General features: G+C 41.1%; 1 protein-coding gene across 3 annotated transcripts in view; it reads left to right on the top strand.

Annotated features, from left to right (window-relative positions):
• Positions 1 to 14,967, top strand: part of KIAA1549L (KIAA1549 like) — a 137,224-nt gene that overhangs the window by 79,304 nt on the left and 42,953 nt on the right. For all 3 annotated transcript variants that reach the window (XR_008824436.1, XM_056355000.1, XM_056354998.1), the window contains 2 exons: positions 4,931 to 5,121; positions 8,945 to 9,072. Coding sequence is in view for 2 of the 3 variants with exons in the window: in XM_056355000.1 (XP_056210975.1) it covers positions 4,931 to 5,121; positions 8,945 to 9,072 (319 nt within the window). In the remaining variant the exon portion in view is untranslated. The remainder of the gene's footprint in view (positions 1 to 4,930; positions 5,122 to 8,944; positions 9,073 to 14,967) is intronic.

Genomic DNA, 14,967 nt, shown 5'->3' on the forward strand with positions numbered 1-14,967 from the left:
TAGTTGCAGATGGGTGCAGCTGGTGCCAGCTGGACAAAGACATTTGTATCAAAAATTATGTGAAAAAGACATTTCCATTTTGGTTCCAGTATGTTCATCTATTTTTTTGATGTTATCAAACTAGTGTTAAGAATAGATCTGCAAAAGTGAAACGAGCAATATCACAAACACAAACAAAAATTAATACCACTGCAGCGATATCATATAACGTCCCATTGAAACCTCTAAAATGCAAATCCTACTTTATTAGGGGCTGTTGCAAATACTACGTACCACTTGCTTCTTCTTAAATGTGATCTTAGTCCCAGTTAAAGTACAAAATGAGGCTAAAATAGTATGTTGTTTTGAGCTGACCATCGTTATGGGATGCTTTACAGCTGAAGAAAGTTGCTATTTAAAAACATCCACTGCTGGTTCAAGCTACAGCACAGAAAAAACTTAAATGTATTTTAATATTTGAATCCATAGTTGTCATTCTAAAAAGAAAAAGCTGAATTTTGACTTTTCCTGAGAAATCAGATTTAATCAGGCTATAAGATACATAGTCAGCTTAAAACCTGTTCAGTCAGGTTACATTTGCATCATCAGTCAATGTCATCAGGCCGGAGTTGGATCTGCAGAACAAAATAATTGCTGCTGAGCTCCCAGCATCCACACTATACTAATTTCAGGAGTTTTCCCTGCAGACTTGCTCACATTTGCAGTTGAAGTGTGGGAGGTCCGCTTCTAGAGTGCATTTCCCCTTTTTAGTATATTTTGAGACTCCATAAAAATTCATTTAATTCATTGTATGAAAAGTGATGCATTTAAAAGTGAAAGCTAAACTGCTTTCCGTTTAGTTTCACAATGATGGCTCTATCAAAAAGGTTCAGCCAGGTCTGATTAAGAGTATATGCTGGTATATAGACTGTGGAAAATAAATTCTTCAGTGGGATTGGGAATGGACTGGTTTACTGGTTTTGTCATTCCTGATTTCAGCATCTTTATGTAAAATAAAGCAAAGAGCTGTGTTTTGGAAAGATAATGAAATAAGGTCATTTGGAAAAGAACAGTTTTAGTTTTGTTTTTAATTTCAGCATGAGGGATATCAGGGATAGTGGTAATTACTTGAACTGTAATTGCTACATTTTATGCAGTGTGGCAATACAAACAGCTGACGAACACATCTCTATATCACATTTTAAATGAATATATTTTATTTCATGGCTAACAAAGTGCCTGAGACTGCTTGATTGATGCTGACTCTGTTCCCTAAGTGGAGTCACAGCAAAGCGATTTTTAGTTTAAGAAGCAGCTTTAATATTTTGTTTCTGTGCGTCTGAGACTTGCTGTTGAATCACTGGAGCAATTTGTGATTACCTTTTGAACACCTGGCAAACTGTGTAGAAAGGAAAAGAGAAGAACATAGGATACCCCCAGCCTTGGATTTCAGCTGATGTTGTTTTCAGTGGTGCCATCCTGTGTGTTCGGATGCCAAAAGTCCTGTACCAAGGGGACTGGCAGAGAGGAGCTGCCTGTTCATTGCTGCAGTCCTGTTGCTGCTGGGAGTAGCAGGAGGCTGCAGGTCCTCGCAGAGCAGAGCTGCCTGCCACGTCCCTCCGGAGGCTCCGTCCCGTGCCAGCGGGATAGGATGCACGAACGCAGCACGGAGGGGTAATGAAACGTTTAGCCTCAAATATCCTTCTGTAGCTGGGGGAGGTGATGTGACATAGCAGCAGGATTGCTGCCTGCGCCTGGTAATTAAGGAATGACTTGTTTTGTTGTAACAGGCTGAAGGCTACGTAACTGAAGTTTAAAAAATGACCTCTCGTACGCAGTGTAGTTCAGAATATCTTTCTTGGGAATTGTGTTGCTGTTCTGAATTACCTTAGCAGTCATGGACATCTGGACTGAGTTGCAGGGGAAAGGGACTGTTACTATTTTTTTCAATTGGCTCTCCAGTTGTAATATTAAAAGTAGGCTAAATTCAAATTGGTGAAATTCTGGTGGGAATTTATTTTAATGTTCTTCCAATGCTGTTTTTATTTTAAGCAACTGTTTTTTACCTTGGGGTTTTGGATAGATGTTCGCTTTTACCTCCCTTGCTTTCTAATTCACAGCATGCTTTTTTTAAAGGCTGTAATCTGATTTGTCACCTTTCCTTTCTTTTAGAGCATGAAAGAGCAAGCTTGCAGGTAAACAGAGATAAGATCTGCAGTCTAAGACCCGCAAGCAAAAGCAAATACTGCAGGCCATGAGAAAACAACCACTAACAATTTGATAAAGGGCATGGCAAAAAAAAAGATCAGATGGGAGAAACTGCCGATGTATACGTGTAGAGGGGAGGGACCAATCATCCTTTTTGCTTTTTGGTTTTTTTCCTTCTTATTTTATTTTTTTGCTTTTTTAAAATATCAATGTCTCTTTTTATGATCATTACAAGGAAAAAAGTCCTGGAAACAACCCCCTATATTCAATCTGCCCCTTGCCAGGCAACGTAATTTAATGGTCTCATCATTCATTTATTATTTCAAAAACAATATTGAAATCCCAGTCCTTAGGTCTTTCTCAGTATTTTGGCTGTATGGGACATCTATGCTTGCAGTGCTTCAGCAGTGCCTGATCATGATTTAGCCTTGCCAGTTCCCTTCAGGAGTGGTAAAACCATCTGCTCCTGTGGGCTTTTACAGAGCAGGGTTCCAAGATCAAATTTTATTTAACACAATATGTCTGCTGATGAGGATGGCTTTTTCAGCTCTTCCTTTAGTGCACTTTATTACTAGAGATGGTGGTAAGTAGAACTCAGATTAAAATAATCCTTCATTTTCTCCCTTTGGCAGATCCGAGCTGGGACTCTGCAGAGTTCTTTAGTAATTCTTATGTTCTGCTGCTTCTGGTTTGTTTTTGTTTGGTTTTGTTACTTATTAAAAAAAGAAAATTAAGATAGGAAGTATAAGTTGAAACTTCTACTCTTTCAAAGGCATGGAGGGAGAAATAACTGATTTAATCAGCTTTTCTCTTTTGTTACTTTTTTTTGCAGAATATCTGGGAGGGTCTTGACTAATACAGAGGATAAGGTCGCAAAGCATCCTTTTGGTTAAAAATATTACTCTCTAGGCTGTCGGGCAGCAGTTCATCCTAGCTGTCCTTTACTTAGCCTCTGCTTCCCCTGTCTTAATTCCCTTCTCTTCCTTCATTTCCTCCCTTTGTAGCTAATTTGGTGGCTGCTTTTGTGGTATCCTGCTTTCAGAGGAGGGCAAGTGGAAGGCTCTGTCAGGGGCGATATCATCATGACTTGCCATGGGGTGGTGATGGAAAATTGGCATTTCTCTGATATGTTGCAAGTCCCATCGTGGTAATGCGTGGAGACCTCTGCTCTCCCAAATCAGCATTAGCCCAGCTAGTGTCATCTTAATTCAATGAAGCTATTTCCAGAGTAGTGAAGTACAGGAGCACATTAGAAATCATCTGCCTCAGTTCAAACCGGAGATTGGAAATGCAATGCAGATCCCCATAAACAAAAAGCATGTTTTGTCTTGTTTTAAAAACCAGAAGACAGCTCCATTATTTTCAGACTGAGATCGCCTATGAAATGCATCTGTATTTATAGCTATAACCCAGATTTAGTAAGGGACAGAACAAGAGAAAATGTTTTTTTCAGAGCTCATCCTTTTTCTGTGCCATCAGCAAATTTTTTTATCCAGCTGATTTTTTTCTGGAACCAAAATATTCAATGACAACATGACAGGAACCTGAGAGAGGCTATTCAGTTATTAACTGTCTAATTCTATGTGTTTCCCAAAGTATGCTTGAGGGTTAAAATCACCGCTGCTCACCTTTGAAGTGTTTCATGTTGCTTTTTTAGCATTCTGGCAGTAGTCATTGTACTTCAGGAAGAGCATCTTCCCAGGTTCTGGTAAATTTATTCAATTTAGTGTAGCAAGAACATTTTTATGTATTATATTTTTTTCCAGAGGTGGTCAGGAATTTCTTTGAGTCATTTATTTTTCATATATTTTTTCTTTTTTTCTGATAGAAAATGGAGGTTGGTTTTGTGTGGTTTTTTGGTTGTTTTTTGTTTGTTTGTTTCTGTTTTTCCCCCCCTCTCCCTTTTTTTCTTTCTTTTTTTTTTTTTTTTTAATTCCCCCAATAGAAAATGCAGTTGGGAAATTTCAGTTTGCTAAATTTTTTATATTTTTTCCTTAAGAGAACCTCGCTTTCCATGGCTGTGTTGCCCAGAAGGCGTATGTTGGTTCTGCTTTTTCCTTGCGGAGGCAGCAGGGAAACCCCGGCCGGGCTTGGGGGAAGGAGAGGCTGGGCACACGGGCTCGGCTGCCTGGCTGCAAGGCTTCTGCAAATGCCACTTCCCAGGAGAAACAAGTGAAGTCAGTAACAACCTTCCCAGTAGGCAACTTGCAAGCCAGGGGAAATATAATATCACTGATCAGAAAAAAATCCTTTCCTAGAAAACGTTGCCCATGAAACTTTGATGCGTACCTTTTACATGGTCTTGATTTGGAACAAGTTACTCCCTTTCTCTTAGGAAACACCTGATTTTTGTCAAAGTTTTCTATTTGCTGTATGGTCTTATTTTATTCCTGCCTAATTTTTTCTTCCATATGCTCATTCTTCCATTGTCTGTTAAAGGGATTTCTAGGAATGTTATGGTAGGATAAGAGAAGGTAGCCAAGATCAATTTTGTACTTACTGGTCATGTTTAAAATATGTGGAACGGAATTAAAATGTGTGGAATTCCACATATTTTAAACATGTGGAATTGGTTTGTTTGGCACTCATGGCAATCTACATATTTTTACCTGTCACTTACGTAATTAAAGAAGTTAAGGGTAGTGGAAAATTTTATATCGAAGTGGAAATTATATATTAACATATGACACATGCTTGAAATGTCTTTTTTTTTTTTTTTTTTTCCTCCTGTTTTTTTTTGCAGCCAGTACAAGGCTTTGACTATGCCAAGCAACACTTAGGTCAGCAGGGAGCTGAAGATGAGGTTTTACCTGTAACTCAGGAGACTGTTGTACTTCCACTTCCAGTTAGAGATGCTCCTGCCTCCCAGGAGAGAGAAATTACTCAGGATGGGAGCACCATCAAAACCGCCAAATCCAATGAAACGAGGAAAAGGTACGGTCTGGCATGTTTCCGCACAGGGGTGGAATAGGGTACATGCTGCTGGTTGCTTAGGAAGAAGCTGTAAGGTTTGGCACCCAGGCTCTGTGCGCGGCAGATGGTTCCTCCATGATGAATTCTTGGCATAACGCTGGTCTGTGCTGGATGGGTAAGATTACTGCAAAATACAAGATAAAGTGAAGTCTTCACAGATTGTAGGGGAGGTAAATGGGAAGTGGCTCTCACATGCGTGCTGGTGTTGTACAAGAGAAGAACCCAAATGAAATATGGGATCTGGAGCGCAAACACCAATCATGTCTGAAATGAACCCAAAGACAGGACCTTAGACACTGTAAGTTGCTGTAGCTCCACTGACAGACTCTGCCACTCCAGAGTTGGAACCAATGTCTTCATCAGCAGAAAGGCAAACCCTAAACATCCATTAAATTTTGGAAGTCCTTTAGATCCAAAGCATTTACAGCAGGACAAAACTTTTGAGAGTGTAAGAACAGACTACATAACATCCATGTCTGGGCTAAAGTGTCACAGGTTTGCAGTTGCATCGTAGTAAGTCTACAGGGTTGTGGGATCACAGATTCAAGGTCCCCAGGAAGCTACCTGCCTCTTTGTCTTCTCCCATGCAGGGTCAAATATACCCCTGCCTCAACTTTATCCCACTTTTTTTTAAAGTTTTCCAGTGGTGGGTTGATCACAGCCTCCTCAAGCAATCTGTTCTTCACTGCCTTTCCCGTTAGGAAGTTTTACCTCATGTCTACCCTAAACCATCATCAGAATAGCTGAAGGTCATGATTTCTCATCTTGGTCATCTCAGGCAAGGGAAGTAGATTATCCCTTTATCCTAGCTGCTGTGTGTGCTTCAAGTTCATTTTTCCTTGTCTCGCTCTCCTTGAAATTAATTTCAAGCAGAGGATCATCAACATTTTATTGTGGAAGAATGATACTGGAGGGAAGAGAGAAAAATAAAACTGTTAAGTAAGGAGCCTGAATAGGGGTAACAGTTGTCTAATTTGCTGACATTACATGGTCCTTGCCTCTTGAAGGGACTTTAACTTAGGAGTACCTGGCTAGTGCACAGAAATTCTATAGAAAATCAAGTCCTCATAGCTGAGTCACCTCATCTTGTACTTTGCACAATGATATTTGCCCCTCTGGAGTAATGGAAACGTTTGGAAACCTTGGCACAATATTGCTGTATGCCGTGACAGGGATGCGCTGGAGCCATCTGCAGCGGTGAGAGGTGCTGCTCTGGAAGGAGCAGGGCTGGAGGACTTGGTGCTGCTGCTTGTCGTGGCAGGTAGACCTCCCCGTTGGTCATAAGCTGAGGTTTTCCCTACAGAAAAGTGGGAACAGAAGGATCCTGAGCTGGCGTCTGGTTTGGCATACTTTGCTGGTTGTACAGTAAATCACTTGGAATATGGAGAAAGTTGTCTGCGGGGCGTGCCAACAGAGGAGTAAGCCAGCTGAGAACTCCCCCAGTTCCTGGCTTCACTGGGTTTGGTGTAAACTTATTCTGCCCTTAAATGTCAGCACCTTGTGGTTGACACCGTAAATCGCTTGACCCACAAGAGTCAGGTTGTATAGTCTGTGTGCACCAAACAGCACTCATCCCTTTGGGAGTCTCCCGTCCTCTGATGAACAGAGAAATGGAAGATGGCCATGACACCGGCTGGGGCTGCTGGTGCTGGTGAAGTTTTGCAGGATTTCTTCTTTAAAATATTTTGAAGCCTTTCCAAAGCCATGTGTAAATACATGCACAAAACATAAACAAGCCTTACTAATTAATCCTCTAACAAAAGCGATTAAGCACTTCACTATCCATTGAATGAGTGCAGAAATCCCCCTCTGCTTAATCTGCGCAATTTTAAACAAACATCGATAAGCGAACTTGATCCAGGAATTCACAGGGAAGTTGTTCTCATTATAAAATGTGTTGAACCTTGGTGCCTTTCTAAGCAAATAACTCAGAGGTAGTGTTGCCTCCTTCAGGGTGATTACTTGAGCGAGTGAGAACATGCGGAATGGTAGCCTTTTTTCATTCCCAGGAACTGTGTCTGGGGATGGAGTTTAATGGTTTCTGAAGATGAAGAAATATTTCTTGACCTTTACATATTTGCTTTTTCATCCAGGATACTTGGCAGCCTGGAAAGGTCAATTTAAATCAGACTGCCATGAAGTGGCTGATAACTGCTCAGAATATCTTCTCTGATATTACCACTGAAGGCAACTTCACAGTTAATAATCTGATGGCCACTTAAAAAAGAATGAATATTTTGATTAGTGGTAGCAGAAATCATAGCGCAAGCTACCTGTGGTCACTTCTTTTCTGTGTTGGCAACTGCAGCAGAGTTTCTGCAGGTGTTGGTCTGTCCCTGGATGATTTTTTTTAGTAGGCTGGGCTTAGTCATTAGCAGTGACAGATGGGTTTATAGGGGAGAAACGCTGCTTTTCGAGAATATTTATTCTCAGTTGAATTTCACAAGAAAATCTTCAGGCTGGGATGAGCTAGCTGGGTTCATGCTGAGTTTTTCTAAAGCCCTGTAGCTGGAAAGAGCCTGTCTGAAATTATATATATTTCCACCTAGGCTGTCTTCAAAAGAGAGTCCCTGAGAATTACTTCTCTGTCCTTTCCTGTTCTGACCACAGTAAATGGCCTCCACTTACACCAGACAGGGCAGTCAGAACTGGAGGTAAAAGAATGTTTCAGGCTGGCAGTATAGTACTGGCAATAATTTACAGGATGGTTTTTACAGTTGTTTTGCTTTAGTACCATTTTCTGGATATACAGCCACTGTGACATTTTTTTTTTTTGCTCGGTAAATGGAAGTCCTTGTGACTGAGTCCATATTTTTCACCAGTGCGACCTCTTTACATTATCCTGCCATTGGCCGTGACAATTCAGCACAGACTATGGATAGGTGCTGAGTAACTATACGGGTCCTGTAGGTCATTTTCATGCCTGTTGTGGCAACTTTCACATGTAGAAACAACCTGACATCATGCCTGGATGTGGAGCAGCACCAAATATAACGTTTTTTACTTTGGCCTGCTTTTCCCAGCTTGTGCATTAGGAGTGATTTGCCCATCCCAAAAAGAAGAGGACTGGTGCTGGGACCTTGCTCCCAGTGCAACCCGGAGTTACGCTGCTCAGTCTGTCCTTGCTCCTGGTTGGGGCTGAGCGCCCGCAGCGGTTCTACTCTGCCCTCCCTCCTCCCCCTGTGCGGGGACCAGTTTCAGGGCAAGGATATGCAGTGGCTCAGTAAAACAAGCATTTTCTTAGGGGATTCAGCAAATAACAGTGCTGGTCAACCTGGATTATGTGCAAAAAGAAAAAAAAGGAGAATTTTCTTATTGCATTGTGTGTGCGTAGGTGTAAAGCGAGTTACAATGCAAAAAAAAATTTTGCATTGTGGCTGCCAAAACAGCGGAGCCTAAGTGCAGGCTAAATAATAAAGGAATTACTTTAGCCATATATACAAAAACAAAGGTCTGCTTATTTTAACTGTATACATGACACTGAATTGGTAACAGGATTTTTTGTCCTCTGCAGTGCTGCTTCTGTCATTGTGGGGGTTGTGCATGAGGAGCAGTTGCATTCGGTGCCCATCAACCCTGAACTAATTGAGAAGTCCTGTTTTCTCCTACTGTCGCCCTGTGCCTGCCTTTACTATGTTGCTGTGTGCAGTTTATATTCTGTCTTCTTTTGGTACAAAATCAGACTTGAAAACTCAGTGATGCAAACTGTGTGAATGAAATAACCTTGAAATGAGGTTTATAAGGAAGAACTCACATCCTCCCTTGTTGCTATGGTTACTTTCAGCCGGTCCCCGAGTCAGAATGGCTCCATCATCAGCAACGGGTCGGGAAAGCCCAGCTCCAGCCGGAGCTCCCTCCAGAAAGTAATGGCACCACAAAAAGTGACAAAAGATGAAGGAAGGAAAAGAAACGGTGAGAAGTCTTTTTTGAAAGATGCTTGCAGTCGCCCCTGTGGCTGTGCCCACACAGGGCACTGGCTGTATTGAAACCATCTTCCTATACCTTCAGCAGTACTTAGGCATTTTCTGTTTGTAGCTAGTTTATTGTTTTGTGGGTTTTTTTCTTCTTTTTTTTCTTTCCTTTTTTTTTTTTCCTGCTATAACTGTTTCTCAGTCTCATGTGGTACGGTATGCTGTTTGCTCTTTGTGTGGGCCTTTGCAAGTTTTCTTTATTTTTTTCTTTTTTTCTTTTTTTTTTTAAACACCAGTAAACTAATGAAGACGTGATGCTGCTCAGTAGGTGGACGGGGTTTACAGCTTTTTTTCTGTGTAGAGCCCTAAGATATTAATTTGCATTACTGCTGTTGCTAAGCTGGCCCAGATCTGATGAAGATGAATTAATTAGGTAAAAACTGATTTGAGAAAGCATGAGGCATCCAGAGCCTCAACTTTCTATCTCTTATCATCCTTGTCATACTTTTTGTTATTAACTCTGTCGGCTTTTCCTGCTGCACCTAGGATGTTACGTTGGTTGTCTCTTTACCACCTTGGTTGATGGTGGTGACCTTGTGACTTGAGATGTATCAGGAACACCTGATGAGAGTAGAATTCAATCTGCTTGCTTCTTTGCCTTTCTTTTGTCTGTTTCTCTGATTATTTCTTCTGAGTTATAGCTTTGCTTCTATAGCTGTGTTTTCCATATGAATAGAGAACACTGTGGCTGAACCAATTGATCGCTTCCCTCTAAAGGGAGGGAATTAAACTGGATGTGGTCTCATCAGATTCTGTCATGAATACAAGTCCATAATTCTGCTTTGTTAAAAATGTAAGTGTGGACGGAAGGACTTGGGTAAAGAGAAAATCTTAGTATAGATCTCCTTTCTCCAGTAAATCACCCGAGTAACCTCTGTGGAGCATTCTGATGGCAACCCTGGCATCGCATCATATAATCTCTTGATGATTGTTATGACTAATTCTAGTCATACACCAAGGCTTTGCTGCTTTAAGAGGAATACAGTGCAATATAGACACACATACAAAGCACCAGAGATGGTCTGTACGGCAAAATCATGTGGTGTTTTTTAAGCATCCTCTGTTCTTTCCATCCATGTACCGTAGAGCGTGGCATCTTGTGGGGACCATAGAATTGATACAACTGCAGTACTCTGTTTTTAAATAGCTTCACTTTATGCACATCTGCAAATTCACACACAGTTGTTGTTAATTTTCTTTTGTTATGTGTTTGTCACCAGTACTGTTTTCTTCTGACAGACCTGTCACTTTACTGATTGCTCCAGACCTTAATAAGTATTCTGACTGGTCTTTCTCAGAGGCCTTTTTTTTTTTTTTTTTTTTTTTTTTTTTTTTAAATAGACAGCAAAACAGTGTTTCATGGTTCTAACTTTCAAGGATTATAATTATTTTTTCACTGTTTCAAATTTAGCTTGTTTTATGAGATAACAGCACTTATGGTTTCCAAAATTAAAAGCTGTAATTCATGCTGGTTTTCTTTTTTCCTTCCCTACCCAGGAAAGCCAATATTCAAAAACAATGTCAGGTGATGTTTACATATGTAGGCAAAATAATTTAGTGAGCTTTTTGTTTGTTTGTTTCTGTTAGATTTAAAATCTCCAAAGAAAATTGGTAAGAACTTCCAGTTCCTTTGTTAAAGGTTTGACTGACACCTAACATCCTTTCTTCTGATCTGGGCTGCAGTGTGTTTCTAGAACACACATGTGCTACTTAAACCTTTCAATGTAGTATAAGAGCATACTGATCCTTTATTTTAAATATTAATTTCAAGATGATTTTAGCTTCAACTTTATTTGATAACAATAACTATGCACTTTTCAAATTATGTTGGAAAGCTTATAACTTCTTTATTTATGTCTGTCTTTCACCATCTCTCTTCTGTCTTCTGAAAAAAGCCTGAATAATGATGTTACTTCATATGGTCAAAGTGCTTCTTGTTCGAAGCAGCTGAATGATTTGTAGTTGTAGCACCACAGGCAAAATATCTTTAGTATATACTCCATTCGTACGGTGGATTCTTGTCATTTGTTCCTACTGTGTGCTGGCATCAAGAGCTTGAGCTCCCATGGCAGAAAGGAAAAGCAGTGTTTGTCCATTTAAAAAGTAGTAGTCGAGCATACATAGAAAATACAAAATAAAAAAGAAAAGCTGTTTCTGTCTCACTATTCTGGCTTTGAAGGAACCTGTGCATGAAACTCCTTACCTGCGGAGCCCTCCTGGAAGAGCCTTCAACTCCTTCTGAAGGAACTGCCTTTACTTGACTGCCATGGCCCTAAAGGATCATCTGGCAGTTTCCAGGCACAGATATGAAAGGGAATAAATACATTGTTCCCTGGTAAAGAGATGGGGACATCTTAGCTGTAGGCGCATCTTTTAAGATCTGTTGAGGAGAATTTGCATATACGATCCTTTCGGAACAGCTACTGAGAAGAAAGATATGATCGTGGGAGATGAAATAGCCTCCCTATTACCAGAATTACAGAGCTGTCCCCACATTTATTCTTATACACATGTGCAGATGTGTTTTTGACTTTTGAGTTTTGCAATCCCAAATGCCTATTGAAATTGAAATAAAAAAAATCTAATCAAGGCACACATTACTTTTCATCACGGAGCTTACGCTTTGTTCCCCAGTGCTATGATTACAAACACTACTGTGATCACTGATATTTTGTTCTTTTCAAAGGGTTTTGCCTTTATCCAGTGTGATTAGCATCAGTAGAATGTTGGCTGGTTTTCATTCCAGTTTAAGAAAGAAGCTGCTTCTCCTGGTTGTTTGCCTGAACCTCCTCCAGCTCCCCCAGCCTGGTTGTAGGCTGACACATCTCATGCGCATGACAGCAAAAGCAGCCACATATTTTCTTCTCTGAAAATCAGCATCTTAAAACTGGAATGAATCCCTTGATGGTCACATGTTTGATTTGGGGACTCCAAGTTAGAATGGCTCATTAGTTGCCATAGTTACAGACCAATTTTAGATTCTATTTCTTGCTGACATTTAGTTGCACGGAAAATGACAGCACTGGATGTTACCTCAGTACGTAAACTCTATATGGCTTGTATCAAAATTGACTCCAAATGGAGTGTGTCAGGGCTGCGAATGAACAATGTGCAACCAGCATGGACTGACAGGCTTGGCTTGAGGACCTGATCTTTTGGAGGATCAGGAGAAGTCTTCAGCTGAGCCTTATTTCTATAGAAAACACCAATAAAATACCTACTTATCTTACTAATCTTTATCGTTCTTTAACATAATTATGTTTTTTCCTTTTATTTTCTAACAGAAAACACTTGTTAGTATTTTAATAGAAAATTTCTTTCTAAAAGTTGATGAGTTCTGCTTTCGTTTACTTTAGGCACCTGAAAAAAAAAATCACAAAAAAACCCAACCTTTTTTTAAACGTGCCCAACTGCACCTGTTTATAGAGGACTGTGAGATGGATGAATCAGCCAGCAGAGGTAGTAGCAATTTCCGAGATGGGTTTGTAAGAGAGTGAGGAAGAGAACAACAGGATATTAGCACTTCCACCTGCTGTTCTATCAGGCCAAGCATCATTTGGGGAGAAGAAAATGGCTGAATGCACTCGTACTTAAAGAACTTTAGCAGCCTACAGTAAAAGCTTTCCTTTCACCAGCTCCTCCGAAATGAAGCCAGTGAAAGTTATGTGGGTTGGTTTTTCCACCTTTAAGTGCTTGCTCTTGCAGCCTTCTCGTTAGCATGTTTGGGAGGGTGTGATTACTTGTTTGTTTTAAGAAAGACAAGAGCTTTAGTTTGCCAGCAGTTCTTAATGAAGCATGTGACTCATTGTCCTTTGGGCTGAGAACTTGAATAGTTGAGCCCAGGCTTGTACTTGAACCTGATCATCACAAAAGAACACGCAGCACAGGTGGAGATGCACAAGCATCTTTCTCAAAGAGTCAAACTTCCTTTTCTCCTTCTAGGAATCCCAACTGGAACACTACTTCTCATCTTCCAAGCATTTGGACATTGTCTTTAAAAATAGGTGTAACTTTTTAGAAGTCCTTCAGTGAAGGGCCTCACTCCTTTTCAAAATATCCATCTTTAAGACTCTAGTTATCTCTGTCCAGGCAAAAGCTGTCATATAAATTTTTAATTCTCTTTTCCTTCTATTTTTTTTGTAGGGATATCTGAAAGTCAGGTGCCTGCAGGAAAAAGTACTGGGGAGGAAAACTTGGCTGTATTATTGGCTTAGCTAAAATCAAAGGGATTTTTGGATGTAACTCAGCCCAACTATGACACGCTGCTGCCTTTATTCTACAGAAGTGCAGACCACCGGTTTTCACAGGCTGATGTGGCAGCCTAGCATCAGAGCCAGCTTTTCTGAATTTCTGAGCAGTTGTTGTAGAGACTCAAATTAAACCGAATATGGCAACAGCAACTGAATCCAGTAGCAGTGATGCAGCAGTCTGCTTTGACAGTTAGCTAGAGGATCTGGTGTAACTGAGCAAACATCCTGCACCTGCTTTTTCTGTGCTGGGTGGGGTGAAACTCAAGTTAGGCTGGGAAGGGGCTTCATCTTGCCAAAGTTTGGTCCTTTAAAATTGGCTTCCTAATCTAACCTAACCGGGTAGGCTCTCTAGTGACTTCAGAGGGTCACAGCTCACTGGGACAGTCCTCTCTGCTCTGGAGGTACGTGCCTCTCTCTTTCCAGTAAGGAAGGAGCCCAGACAACTGCGTTGGAGCACATGTGCACATCTGCAGCGAGATGATTACCTTTCATGATGCCTGTGTCTGAAAGGCTGAGAAATCAGAGTGCTAGGAAGAGTTCACGGTGTAGGGAGAGGACTCTGTTCTTTTCAATATTCATTGCCTCATCCTGAAGTATTAGCTTCATTTGCCCCAGAAGGTGTTAGTGGGGATCTTGATCTAACTCTTTACCCCCTCACAGTAAACTCTTAGGCTTTTCTGGGGTAATTTCCTGACATGTAACCATGAGGGGATTATAAAGAAGAATGAACAAAATCCACTTGTTCAGCTGAAATCAGACTTATTGGCACCAGCCAATATTCAATTCTTTCTGAGCCTCCCAGATGCTTTACATGTTGATTCTTTTTTTTTTTTTCTCTCCAAAGATTTCAGCTTGTGCGACATAGCCTAATGTTTCCACACACTGCTTCCATTTCTTCCACTGTCTTGTGTGTGTGTTTTAAATATAGAGAGCACAGTGACCCTGTTAGCATCCTGCTGGTGACTGTTCTTTCAGCTGTAGCCACTGCCATTTCTTGCTGTTTTCGCCACTTGGTTTTGGTTTGCAAGAGGCAGCCGGGTGTTGTAACCTATTCTGTGAACTTCTGAGCTGCTTCACGCTCCTACAACAGCAAAAGATGCCGGTGCTCCACTGCCTCTTTCCCCAGAGAGAGAGAGAGAGAGGGAGAACAGCAGCAGCTCCAAGCTGTTCATGCCACGTGAGTGGGGCCACCCAGGTGCTGTATTCACAGGCATGGTAGGAATTGCATAAAGTCAGTGGAAAATACTTGGTTTGGCCTCTCTTAAGTCAGCATGGCTAACGCAGCTTGCTTCCCCTCCACGCCCACCCCCCTCCGAGCCCACCCCCCTCCAAGCCAGTCTTTTATTGCTTTTCTCATGGCAAGAAAACACCTTATTCTCTGTTGCTAAGGTGGCCGTTGCAGCAGATCTCTGAAGCAGCCAGGATCTGCAGGTGGTTGTGCAATTAAGTATTTCTTAATTCACATCTGCCTTTCCCTCCGGATGAGCTTTACTCTGCCACTAATTGAGTCTGACAAGTTTTCATCCAAGCAACTATGCAAAGAGCGTGTAGATGATCATGCCATCAGATCCAGTGGCAGTCTGGAT

Source organism: Falco biarmicus, chromosome 10 (genome assembly GCF_023638135.1).
Source record: "Falco biarmicus isolate bFalBia1 chromosome 10, bFalBia1.pri, whole genome shotgun sequence".
Taxonomy (NCBI): Eukaryota; Metazoa; Chordata; class Aves; order Falconiformes; family Falconidae; genus Falco; species Falco biarmicus.